We start from the raw sequence: 14,052 nt of genomic DNA, 5'->3' as shown, positions 1-14,052 counted from the left end.
TTTCATCCTACCTGTGGCCCAGGATCACCACCGTCACCTTTAAGTCCAGGAGCACCAGGTCCTCCCTATTTAGAATGAAAAATACAGATACGAAAACACACACCAACATTGTTTTAGTGCATGAACACATCTTCAATGATGCCAGACATTTTGTCATTTCATTATTTCACTGGGAAATCAGTATAATCCAGGTTGGAATGGAAACTAATGTGGATGTAAACACACAAATGTAACATCTGGATGACAGCACTGGTCGTATCCAAGACACAACCAAGACATAAAAAAATCACAAGCAAGTCATTTGCAATAATTTAAAACGGATAAAGATCGATGGAATCAAATCAAAACTGGTGGTAGTGTGTGGGTATGAGTGAGTGGATACATTATCTGTGAGTGTGGAAGGAAGCAATAAAGGATTTAAGAAGAATGGTAGACAATAAGAAGTTCAAATTATTGATTGTATTTCTCAAGCTTAAAATGTGCAAATGTGTGTTAAACAGCACTTACCACAGGCCCAGATCTTCCTGCCATGCCCACTGGCCCTGGAGGACCTCTCATTGCCAGCTGTGGATCAGACAGAAGCAACCTATAAACAGCTTGTCACCAACTGCAGAGGCACTCTTGCATCCACATCTGTCTATTTATCTATCTAGAAGAGCTTGAAGTGCTTTGTTTCAAATATTTATATTGAATCGGCTTTGCATGCAAAAAAATACCTGTACTAAAGGGTGAATTTATCTTGGCACCATAACAGTTCGGCAACTATTAAAGAAAACGCTAATAAGAACTCTTTCTTTTAGCCTCTGTCGGACATGGAACCTTACAGAGTGCAAACTTTACTTTGTTCTTGTTCATGGTTTACCACTCGGCTCATGGCTGACCACAGCATTGTACTGCCAAAAATGATGTCTGGAATTTATTTGCAGTGTGACTACTGAATGAAATAAATCGCCAATTTAAAGAATGCTAGCTATACTAGTATGCTATACCAAGACTGAATCATCGAAATTTGTTAACTTATGTGTATTTTCAGGAAAACAGCTAAATACAGAAGCACTGAAGAGCACTTCACGTTTAAGAATCGGCCCTGAATAATTAAAATTTGTGAAAATAATTCACACTCAGAACATTTTGGCCCTTTTTGTTTATTTCCTCCATTAGACCAAACCTTTGGCATAATAGACAAATATAGAAAGGTGACAAGTGCTTTCTAGACATTACTAAACTCCAGTGTTGGTAGCCCTCCAACTCCACAGAATGTGTTAATATATAGTATTTGTGCAATACTTAATGAACTCCATGTGTTCAACCTGTTTTTCAACAGTGTTATGGTTGTCTGGATCCCTGAGTGGGTGTGAACATCTGTGCTGCATTTATATACTACCAAACATGACACAGGTCCATATCTTGGAGTTCAGATGACGATTAATAGGATTTATGAATAATGATTCCTTCTGGTATTATTTACTATAATTTCTGTTATTTAATGGTCATTTTCAGGTTAGTGATTTCATATTCTACTCGAATATTCTACTAGGATTCTACTAGAATAGGTTTAAAGGCTTAAAATCAGATGAGATCAGGTTAAGCCTTACCCAAACTCCCAACTTTTGAAACTACATCTGCCTAATGTCAAAGCTCATCCCCATAAACAGATACATAACTATAAAAGTATGATGGTCTACATGACGTGACTGTATCAGTTCTATGTAACCTACTTCTGTCATCCTTGAAAACCTACTGTTTGCCACAGTCCGTGCCCTTCCAGTTGACCCGTACATACGCCTATAAGCTACTTCATTCACAATATCAACCAATCAAGGTGTGACTGGAGTGCAGACTTTCACATTTAACAAAACTATTGGACTAACTGTTTAGCTATCACAGCCATTTTAATACATAGTGCCCTATTTTCAGATGCTAAAAAATAACTAAACATAATAAAATGATTATAAATACAAGGGTTGTTTTTAATTTTTGAATGAAAATCCTTCATTCAAGTCCAAAGTCCAGAATCAGTGAAGTAAGTCAGTAAAGTCTAGATGGCATGGACATAACTAAATACTTCACCCTTGAGATACTCTGCTGGGCCTTCACTGAAGCTGCTCCTTGTTTATGGCCTCCAATTCTCTTTTTAGTAACTACGAATGATGCTCTATTGTGCTGAGATCAGGTGACTGACTTAGAAAATGAAGAATATTCCATTTCTTTGCTTGGAGAAACTCTTGGACTGCTTTTGAAGGATACTTTGGGTCATATTTGGTCTGTGCAGAGACTTTAGCCCTGTACATTTCAGTATTCATCTTACTACTTCTATCAGCAGTGACATCATCAACAATCACTACTAACCAAGAAGCAGTGGCAGCCGCGGCAAAGTTTGCCATAACTTTGTCTCCATCATGTTGGCTAGATGGTGCAGTATGTCGCAGATCACAAGCTATTCCTTTCCTTCTAAATAATTTTTCCAAGTTAATTTTACTAACTCTGGGCTCATATTTACCAATGATACTCACCCTAGCCTGAGACAGAATGGCTTGAGCCTGAGCTTCCTGGGCTGTAATCACAGGTCCTTTGTGTGCTTCACCACCTGCGCGGAACTGTCAGCCACAAAAGGAGGAAAGGGACATGATTAAAAACAAACTGACTTATGTTGTTTTTACAGTGTGACATGTCCAGTGGTCGTCCCCGGTGAGTGTGTTCAAATCTGCACCGTGTTCTGGTAAAACTTCTTACACACACCACAGTCAAATATCTGTCGCCTAGCCTTTATGGCCTCAGTCACTGGTTCTACTCCATTGCACTGGCTGACATTTACAAGGTAAGTGATTTGTAACCCAAAGAAAATAAGGCTGCAATCCTTTGGCCTACTGGTGATGCAATGAGGTAAACTTACTAAATGGAGCAAGTTCACAAGCTAGTGCCTGAGATGAAAGGAGTGCAATATGACCAGCTCTGAAAGCGGTAAGACTTACTGGAAGCATCAGAATTGTCCCTGAAGGCCCAGGAACACCATCTGAACCAGGAATACCAGGACGCCCAGGAGAGCCCTGGAGAACCACAGGAGAGAGGAGAAATCAACAATCAAGCTAAAGTAACAGAATACCAATTAACTGCAAAACTGTAATTCAAAAGATTTTAATATACAGGAGTCCAGTTAACTAACAACCCCCAAATTATTGAATTCAAATCAGCCAGTGCTTCAGTTAACTTGTAAGCAGGCAAGCAACATTGTTATGAATAATTAGTATGTGGTTAAGATAAGATATGCAGTACTTTGCTTATCCCAAAGTTAATGCCATACCCTGAAGGGGCTGAAGCGAAGTCCAAACAATAAGAAGAAGAAACTCCTAATAAATAACATCTGCAATAATAACAAGGCAGAAACTAAAGAAATCTCTGTTCACAGTAAACCCCTGTTCATCTCCAACAATCACTTCAAAGCCAAAGTCTTTTTTCTGCAATGTTGTTCTTTATTCTGAAAAAGAAAACTGACTAATCCTACTAAGATTAATTCAACCACAACTAAAGTATTTATTTATTATTATCACTGACTTTACCAAGACTAAAAATCCACAGTCGTGGCCTAGGGAGGAAATAAGGCTCATTAAATTAGAGGGATTTAAAATTTCTTCATTGAATGAAAAATGGAGAGTGTTTTGCTAATCTTAAAGTTCACCCCAAGAGAGGAAGAATATTTGTGGCCAACGGGTAGGGTCTGAGGAAATACATAATTCGAAAGGGATAGATTCTTTTAATGCCATTGGCCAAACTGACATTGTTAATTTAATACTGAGTTTGGTCAGCCTTCAGCTCCATCTCTTTTCATATCCACATACTTTCTACTTCAGCTTAGGCACCAACATGCACACTTCAGCTTTGCATTGTAATACGCCTACCTTGCTATATTCAGATGCCATTAACAAGCATTGAAAGTTATGGTGCAAGCTTGCAAAATCACTACCATTGTCACTACAAATGTGATTAAAATGGTCAGCATCTGTGTCTAATTTTTCTGTATTGCAAACACAATATGTACAAATAAAAATATCGGCATAAAAGATATCAGTATGAACAGAAATTAAATTTTTTAGATATTTTTGATTTAAAAACCCCCCAAAACAAAGAAATAATCTAAAATAAGATCAAGCCTAAATAGTACCTCCTGCTTCTGAGGAAACCAGCATCGACTTTGCAGTCTAGTCATGCACGGCAATCTCAGACTACTTAAATTGATGCCATGTGTTCCCCGTGCTCTGATCTGCATTTTCTCAGTTGCTGTGAATATGCTTCATCCATTACCGTTATTGTAAGCATAGTGGCCTCTAGTGTTAATGAAAGTCCTATATGGCTGGGAAAATGTTTCAGTGGAAAGCAGGGAGAAAAAATGAACAGATCAAACGCTGAGTGCAGGCAGATCCTACGCAACGGAAAACCACCAGACTTAAGAAACAAGTCACTTTTAATGTCCCTGTCAATCTTAAGCAAGACTGTTTCTCATGGGGTCGTTAAGGGAGGGGGACAGGACTTCTAGACTAACAAAATATTTTTGATCACTGTTAGTCAATGGAACAAAAGGCTTTTTGTACTGGCCATGCTGACGGAGGCGTGTTGGTGTATTTTTATGTTGACAATTATATGGTTAATCTCTAGTGAGAGAGTAGATGTGCTAAAAGGCAGATGAAAGGGGGGCTGCAGAGCAATCGTCACATTTGGAAAAATGCAAGCTGAGCTCCAGCTTTCTGGAGGGGACAGACACTTATGTTGTAACCAACCAATCAAATAAATGAGTTGAATCCCACATGGCTGAGAAAAGAAATGTTTGGGGACAATTTATGCTTCTACATATTTTACAGCCAATTCCTTGCATTTCTCACCAATCCTAAAGCATACCAGGCCTACTTCTCAGAGCCTTTCTTTGTTGCTATATTGACAGTTTATGGGCATCTCATTTCCCTGCACCACTCACTAATCCCTCCTACTGCCGCAGTAGCAAGCTGTGTCCAATTGTATTATTCATTCCATGGCACTGAAACTATGCTTCACAGCTTTCCAGTAGAGAAGAACAGAGAAGGATAACAAACACAGAGACATTTTTTATTTTACCGAACCCCATTATCCCGCATGAAGAATTAATGGCTATCTAGAGCTTACATTACAGTATTTTCACAATTTAAAATAAATAAAGTAATAAATTTAAATATTTTTTTAACGTCTCTGTAAATTACTAGTCAAAGGTGCAGATATGTTATCTTTAATTTAACAACAAGTGTATTTTAAGCTTTTATAACGAGGAGAAAACAAAAGCTTTTCAAATACATCTTTAATCAGTTGTACAATTATTGCAACCTTCACTCACCCTCTGACCAGGGTCTCCTGGTGGACCTGGGGGACCTTGCAATCCTGGGTTACCAGTAACACCCTGAAACCAGACGTACATACACTTAGCATTTTATCCAAGCTACTGCTAACCAGCATTCCCACCACAGTCAGTCTATCCAACACTTTATATGTATAAGCCAACAAAGACAGAAGCAAAGACACTGGTTTGAAAGACATAAGCCTCAAAATGAAACAGCCTCATACCCCCTTCCTCCTCTTGCATTTCACAGACACAGACATACACACATTCATGCACAAGTACACATTCTGACAGTCTCTCCCAGCTCAAGCTTCATTGGCGATCAGGACTGACGCTCTTTCCATAAAGACATTTTTTCCTTCTTTAGCTGTTCTCCATCTGTGGAAGCCAGACAGGAGTGTGGGAGAACGTGATACTCACTGCTGGGCCAGGGGCTCCTGGGGGTCCTTCTACAAGCATCCCCTGAATAAGGAAAAAGTGGATACAGTAGCATTATAGGACATCCCGCAAGTTGTTGCCCACAGGCAATAGAGAATGAAGCAAAAAATAAGAGACATGCTTGTTTGATGTTGAGGATCTTACTCATAGCTAAATGACCAGTGCTCTAGTTATCTGATACTTCTAAATGTGTGTGTGGTCAAAGACTTGAATGGGAGCCTGTGGTGGTACAAACAGTATGGGAAGGGAGATGTTAACTACTGCTGCTATTTTGGACACTGTTTAGCCTGTAGTGGCAAATTGTATAGGTTGAGGGACTTCTTTATGTGAAGACTGTGGTTGTATATACAGCATATATGTAAAATAAAAGTTGAATCTCTCCAGAAGGCAAGCTACCCATGGCTGCCACTGCCCTAAGTAAAATGAAACAGCTAAAGTTACTTTGCACTGAAATAAATTAAGACACAGACAAGAGTAAATCAAGTCTGAAAGATGTTTGTGATCTGATGAAATTCCTCTAAAACAATTAAAAAAATATGCAAAGAATTTGATTGTAGACATATAAATCACTGCGTGCAAGTAACATAGTGAATAGATATGAAATTGGGCTGAGAATAATTATGATAATGTGCTATTTGTCTGAAAAATGTTGGTTAGAATAACAAAGAGAATATAGTCTACCAGACACAGACCAGTGTAGAGAATTAGAGTATTAAGATCTCTACAATTAAATTATTCTTAGCAATATGTTTGTTTCTTAAATATTTTACTCAGTTAGTATGTACCTATTTATTTAACTTGAACCTTTAATGGAAAGGTTTATTCTCAATAAGAGAAAGATGAGAAAGACTTTTCACTTACCGGCTCTATGACAGCAGGTTCGCCCTTCTCTCCTTTTTCTCCCAGGTACCTTTGACCTCCATGCACCTAAAGATATAGGACATACCAGGTGAATTTCTTTACAAAAACAGAAACAAAAGCTTAACTTTTTGTTTCTAAAGACAGACCATCAGTGGTTTAAAGAACAAAAATGCAAATTGTGAGATCAACGAACAGCAGATGTCTTGCCTGAAGCCTCCTATACTTAAAATAGTGACAAAATTGCCCACAAAAAGTACAACTTTACCAAAATGATGACTAGTCTCTTGCATACTTTTTCAAGGCAAAAAAAGGTGTTTTTTCTACTGGAAAAAAAAATATCAAATGTCATTTTGCAAGAAGCTATAATTTAGGATATGGTCTGACTACTACTTATTAGTTATCCCAAAAGCCAGGAACTGCCAAAAAAGACCCTACTGAGCATGAATGTAGAGGTCGTTAACTGACACTATCCATACAATGACTTAACATGAGAAGAATTCACAAAGCAACAACCGCAGTGTTTCCAAAACCCACAAGATTGTACAGTTTAACCTAAAGAGGAAACCGGTACTTAATGAGAAAGTCATAGAGAAAGGCTGAGACTGTGCAGTGGAAAGCACAAACTGAGCAGTTAAGACTGAACCTAAGGAGACAGATCTCAAGCCAAGATCCAGACAGAGCCTGTGTCACTTCCTGATACTGAGAATCCTGAGGCAAAGTAGAGGGCTGGAAACAAGTAACAATAGACACTAGGTCAGCAATTTCTGTCTGGTTTCATAGTTTGATCTAGATGGATTTAATGAAGAAAATACGTATTTGTAGATTTTGACTGACTACATAGATCCAAAATCAAAATTGGTCAGACAACTAATGTAAAGCATCTTTGGTAAACGTCCAGGGTCACTGAGTTCAAGAGGTCATAGAAGGTCAACATCTGCTTATGTGTAGAAGACAAGGTGTGTGTTTGTGCTCTACTTGTGTATTTGAGTTTTGTCCCTGAGTAGGCAGAACGATCCAAGCTAACATTAGAAAAAACAAACACAAAGAGCACCGAGAACACCCCATCAAACAAATGCCATCAACATGTTCTCCATTTTTCCACATTCCTCAACACCACCTCTACCCCCTCCATTCCCGACCCCCATCCCTCTCAGCGTGACTCAGCGTGACTCGCAGCCCAGCACTTACACTGCTCTCTTTGATATCTGTTTCAGCTGGAGCACCAGGGCCAACATGTTCCTCGTGTGGTACAGATGTAGGCTTGGCGTTGTAGTCGAATTCATCATAGCTTTCATAATTATATTGCTTCTCTGTAAACTCTTTGTTGTCATATGCATTCAGGTCGTATTCCTTAAACTCATACACGTCAGTCCCTGGGTCCACCTTCTCCTGGGTGTCCACTGGGGCAGCGGTTTCCACACCAGTAGTGGGATCCACACCGACCTCTTCCACACCAGTGATGTAATCATCCACTACGTACGCCTGGGATCATTCAAGGCAATGCAAACAGAAAGAACAACAAGGTTTGGTTAGTGAAATGAAACCATGGGACCAATGACAATGATTCATGTGTTTTACACAGTCAAAACAGTAGTAATAAGCACTCTGTTTATGCAAAAGTACTATATGGCAACTAATTTTCTAGTCAGTTCTACACACATCCACATGTCTAATTTGGTACAGCTAAATGTACAAATCCACATGTGTATTGTTAGTAAGCAATGTTACTAAGATTAACATCTGTAATCACATCAATATACCAATATTTTATATTATATATCATCAATATAGCAATTATTTATTCCTTGCAAAACAGCTGGAGTAATTTCAAACTGACATATTTTTTTAAAAACCAATCACTTAAAAAAGGCACCATATGATTCAAACTAAAAGCTGAAACATCGTTAAGAAAAAGGGGGGTAATTTAGACAACATAATCTTAAATAATCTAATCCAATAATAATAATAATAATGCAAATGCTTATATACAAATATTTTGAAGAACCTTGGTCCGATGAAGAATAAATCAGGGCTAAAAGAGTAAAAAGTAATGTAAGCGCAGAAACTGAAGCACTGCATTGATGTCAAACGCAATGGGAAAATATCCAAGCATCTCATAGGAATTTTTCTCAGTAGTTGTATGATGTTTAGTTATCCACAGTACAGCCAGGAGTTTCCACCAATACTCTTTTGTACTTTAGCATTGTCTATCGACTACACCAGTATCCTCAGTATTTAGACATGCATTCCTACAAAATATTTTTTTTTTCCCTCGGATACTCCACTATCCCGTCATTTTAAATTAACCTGAGTCCTGAGCTAATTGAAGCTGCATTATCTACCTTAAGGTACACACAAAGCAATCAGCGATCATTTGGCTGCCAGAGAACACTATCATATTGTTTTGGTTGAACCCCCAAATGTTCCTCATTATCTTGTGTTTTATGTGATGGTTTAGCACAAATTAAAACAGGATCTGCCAAATTCAGACTATGGAAGAAATATAGGGGATGTGCCTGTGTAGTGATTTTCCATTGGTTACGGTTCATTAAATGACAAACTTTTCCTGCTTTTGTCTTTATTTAAACTCGGTTTGTTGGAAGCTGTTTCTCATGGAAATCAAGTAGTGGAGTAGGCTGTTTGATGTTAATGATGCCGTGTTGGATCGTGACCTCCAAAGATGATCATAAAAATCTGTCTTGTTGCCAGTGATGCCTTACGGTTTTACTGACATTTCATTTTAAACCCATTTACCAGGAATTGAAACAAAACTGGAATCCAGATGTTAAATTTCAAATCAATGACACACAGATAATTTTCTACATTCAGTGGAAGTTTATCCTGCAGGGCTTGTTTTAACAAATACTTTCATGGTTATGAAACTGATCTAATTTAATAAAACCAAAATTTAAGGTAATACTAAATTTAAAATCCTAATGAGATTATCAACCAACCACTAATTATGTACAGCCACAAACAAGTTTACCTAGAAATCTGTGATAGTTCCCAGAAGTTTCTAATAACTCTTCACCACAATCTATGGTAATCTTTCCAAGGTTCCTCATTAAAACCTGCTGGTTGCTCTTAAAAGCAAAAAGTACAGCACAATAAACATTTTGCATAACTAGTATCACATTGTGTGGAATGACCATATTTGACATGTGTGTAACCAGAAATAACTTTCACTGTGCCTGTACCTCCTGATGGTGATCAAACATGGTTATAGAATTAAAGTAATTTTATAAGATATAGACCTCAGGACATTTTCCCATAGCTTAGTTTTCAAACATTATTTTTAAAATCTCAGGATTTTAAAAATAAGCAGTTTTAAAAAGTTACCTCGCCTTGTCCTGCAGTATCAGTGGGATTTTCAGGTTGACTTCCATCCACTACGGTGTAGTCAAACTCATCTGTATAATAGTCTCCACCCACATTTGTCTGAAATTGGAGCAAGAACAACACAGGAAAGGTTTGTAACGGGTAAAATTCAGTAATTATCGCCAATCCTGGTGATGTAGATGTCTTCATCTGCCTCTAGCACATCCTTTCTCAAACAAAGAAACACAAACAGAGCTAACGTTATAATTATGATTGTAATAAACTTGTGGAAACTATTGTTACAGAATTAAGTATATCCAGAATATGTATCATAATGAGCAATAAAAGCACCTAACAATTTCTCCAATAAAAGAAATGTAGCCAAGAAATAAGACCAACAGAGACAGACAGGGCAAAAATGAGACGATGAAAAACTTAAAATAAGGGAAAAAAGGAAACCATACATATATGCCGTTCTTGGTGACACCCATAATAACTGCTCGTCAAGTTTTACCTGAGTTTTGGCTGCTTCGGTTGGGGAAGAGTCAGTGGTTATCGCTCCGTCATTGTAGTCATAGTTATCACCGTACTCATAGTTAGTGTACTGTAAAAAAAAAAAAAAAGGAAAAAAAAAAAAGAGGCATCCACAATCAATTAGTTGGTGCGATCATGTAAATAAAGCAGCACGATGTCTTCATTTACAGACAATGTACTTCATTTACATGGCAAGTAAGCGTTCATGCTCCTCAAAACTGGTTAAAATCCAAACTTAAACCACACAAAACATTAAATATATTGCTTCTTGCTATTTTAAAAATAGCAATGACTGGTTGATGTTGGGGGAGATTTTACATCCATATGAGGAAATGAAATCTTTTAGCACATGGATGAATGGAACATTCCTTTATGCTTTCCCTTCCTCTGAGAGACCCTCCTGCACATAACCAAGCAAACAACAATTAAGATTCTTGTTTGCTGCTGACAGGAGGTTAATGGGTTAATGCAATGCCAGTGAAAACGTATCTGCTTCTGCTGCTTAATTTGAATGCCAACAATTGCTGGCGGCTTTCATTAGTGGCTCTTTAAAAGACAAAACTCAAGCTGTACAGAATCACCGCATGACGGTAAATTATGGGGAGCATACAGGATAGAGCAGCAGGGGATAAAACCATTGTTCCTCTATTTTAAAACCTGACTCCTATAAAAAGAAAAACACACACACACCCACTGGGGTATTGGAATAGTCCACGTGAAAACAATGCATTTATCTGAACAACGTGTACTCATCAACTTCAGATGGTGATGATGGAGATGTGTGCATTATGTTGCTGTTTATATATATTTAAACATTAATTCAACCTGCCCCTTAAGATGAGGCAGACGAGCAGATGAGCGCCACTCTTAAAGCTTGTCATTAAATATCAAGCTGCAGCCTGGAGAAAATTGCCTTAGCTTAGGAGAAACACTAAAGGAACAAGGAAACATTTTATCTTGGCCGACTTAAGACGAATCAATAAATCATATGGTCTAAATTATCTTTAAAATGCATTATGCTCATCATCTTTTGGCTTCAACTTCATATTTACAGTAAAAACAGCAGACTTCTATCTACTTCTAGCTTCTTCTCATCTAACCCTAGACAAAAGAAAGCAGATGTGTATTATATGTTTAAATACTTAAAATCACCATTTAATGGGCATTTATTGTGATACTGCCAATAAACAACAAAGAGTTATGCAAATTAGTCACTGTAGTTCTTTAAAAGAAAAAAAAGAAACTTTTAGTTGTCCTAACACTGTCGAAACAGAGGCAAGGTAGATTAAGTTACCAGACCAGCCCCTAATGCTACACTCTATGCGCAGGAATAAATATTAGTCCCTGGACAACTGCTAAGCTCATAAAAACAATAAAAGAGCCACGGCCTGCTGCAAGGCTGGCCTGGCGTCCGTTCAGCGGCCCAGAGAGGGAGAGGTCACAGAAGAGAGAAGTTCTGGCCAGACTGACTGAAATGACTGAGAGAGGGAGAGAGAGAGAGAGGACAGGGTTAGATGGAAATAGGGAGGGAGAGAAAGAGAGAGAGAGAGAGATAGAGATAGAGAATGAAGAAATAATTTATAAAGATTTATGGTGTTGAAGTGCTTGGCTGAGCTGAAGGCCTTCACCACAGGCATGGATGAAAGACGTAAATACTAAGGAGTGCTCATAAAAAAGAGCACTCCCCCCAGCTTCCTTCTCCATCACTCCGCTTGCTCTTTTAACCAAGCTGGTAACATGTGGTTCATGGCCACTTGCTTCAGGACCAAATCATTTCTCCTAACAAAGGTACATGTAACAGTTTTGGCTAAAAGAGCACAAAAATATCTTTTTCAACAGTGATTTGTCATTTTCAGGAAATGTTTTTCAGTTGTGCAGGAGTACATAACTTTTTTTAAATACTGATCTGGAATGAAGGAAGAACATTCTTGTTATAACTGTACAGAAACCAACAATGAATAAACCAGATTTACAAGGTTCTTAAAGCCAAACCATTCCCTGCTGTCTATTTGAATTGACAAGCTTCTTGTGTTGCTGCTGAGAACTAACCTGATGATGAAGCAACATTTTCCAAGACCCATACCCACTCTACAGCCAATATTTCTGAATAGAGAACCAGCTCCTGATTTTTTTTTCTTAAAAACCAAGAATCTAAAGTCGACTTTTCCAGGTACTGGAAGTCTAGCTGGGGAAGGGATAGCTTAAATTTCCCTGGGAGTTGGGGCAGAGCCTGCAGAACTCGTTAGTGATATAAATCACGGGGCCACTCCAAAGTGGGCTCAGACTTTGTGGCAGAGAAAAAAGAAAAGTTTCCAGTGTGAGCTCATCAGTTATTTAGTGAAATACTGAAGGAAAATGTCAGCCGGCAGAACGGCTTGAACTAGCAAAATAACAAAAAAATGAATATGGAAAAAAAAAAGAAGTCCTGACACAAAGCACTGTATTTCAATTAAGAAATCTGGCTAAAGAAACAACAAGTGGTATTTGGGAGCCAGTGGTAATAAAACTTGCATTTCAAACTAAACCATGTATTTTGATATGTCAGCATGTTTCCACTAGTAAAACACAAAGTGGAGAAAATGACAGATTTAGAGTTGACACAGAAACCCGTGCACGTACGTTCTTATTCATGGAGGACTGTTTGTAAAAAGTTTCCACACAAATTGCTGAAATTATTTTTTTGTTTCGTTTATTTCTCAGAGACTGAAACTGAGCTACATTAAACCAGGGCAAGTATACAAAACTGCACTGAGGAAGCACAGACACCTGGTATGTAATTACACCTTACACCCAGCCTTTCAATTCTTTCCATTTTACAAATTTAAATGTCATTTATCCCAGTCTCCTTTTTTGTCCTTTTAACTTATCTTTGACTCTTATTAAAAACATCAAAGAATAAAACCCTGTTTCTAAATTCCTGCTACTACTAACATATTTGCTCCCTTCCTGTTTCCTTAATTCTTTCACTTACCACAAATATTTCTCTCTGCCTGCCTCTTCTCTATAAAATCCTCCCTACTTCCCCCTCCTCTCTCCCAGCTTTCTTTTCCTTTTTTGCTTCAGTTAAGCAAGAGATATTGCTCCCACCTGATCTCTGTTTCTAAACCTACACCAGTACTGACCTCATACTCAGGTTCCTGAGCCTGCGGGGTGTCATGATGGTTGGGGGTTTCACAGTCGGGGCTGAAGTGTTCACAGTAGTCATAGGCTGCCCTGGGGTCTGCCACTATCAGCAGCTGCTGGATGTCACCCTGGAAGTAGAGGAGAAGAAGACTTTCAGCGGAAAAAAAGTCAACAAAGTTTTAAGACAACAGAGTCACGAATTAAGATGCACGTTTCCCGGCTGCAAATTCCATTACCAGAGTTTTGTTTTATTCTGAGTGTCCCTCAACATAAACATTCTGGTGAATAATTCACAATAGTATATGAGTTGGCCATTAGTGCTATTTAGTTCAGTGTAGTTTCTGCAAAAGCAGCTTTTTTCCAGTTTGGTTTGGCAAATAGCTCCAATACCAGGAAGCCTCAGACACTGCTGAGTAGAA

At 38.2% G+C, this 14,052-nt stretch overlaps 1 protein-coding gene across 2 annotated transcripts in view; it reads right to left on the bottom strand.

Moving 5' to 3' along the window:
• LOC116313386 (collagen alpha-1(XI) chain-like) overlaps positions 1–14,052 on the bottom strand; it is an 80,297-nt gene that overhangs the window by 45,793 nt on the left and 20,452 nt on the right. For both annotated transcript variants that reach the window (XM_039602184.1, XM_031731067.2), the window contains exons 5-15: positions 13,633–13,761; positions 10,491–10,580; positions 9,998–10,096; positions 7,847–8,140; positions 6,659–6,724; positions 5,780–5,821; positions 5,357–5,419; positions 2,973–3,047; positions 2,514–2,597; positions 508–564; positions 12–65 (exon numbers count right to left, since the gene is read on the bottom strand). In XM_039602184.1, the coding sequence (XP_039458118.1) occupies positions 12–65; positions 508–564; positions 2,514–2,597; positions 2,973–3,047; positions 5,357–5,419; positions 5,780–5,821; positions 6,659–6,724; positions 7,847–8,140; positions 9,998–10,096; positions 10,491–10,580; positions 13,633–13,761 (1,053 nt within the window). The remainder of the gene's footprint in view (positions 1–11; positions 66–507; positions 565–2,513; positions 2,598–2,972; positions 3,048–5,356; positions 5,420–5,779; positions 5,822–6,658; positions 6,725–7,846; positions 8,141–9,997; positions 10,097–10,490; positions 10,581–13,632; positions 13,762–14,052) is intronic.

This window comes from Oreochromis aureus, linkage group 18 (assembly GCF_013358895.1).
Source record: "Oreochromis aureus strain Israel breed Guangdong linkage group 18, ZZ_aureus, whole genome shotgun sequence".
Taxonomy (NCBI): domain Eukaryota; kingdom Metazoa; phylum Chordata; class Actinopteri; order Cichliformes; family Cichlidae; genus Oreochromis; species Oreochromis aureus.
Note: the sequence above shows the minus strand (reverse complement) of the source record. Positions and strands in the feature narration are given on the sequence as shown.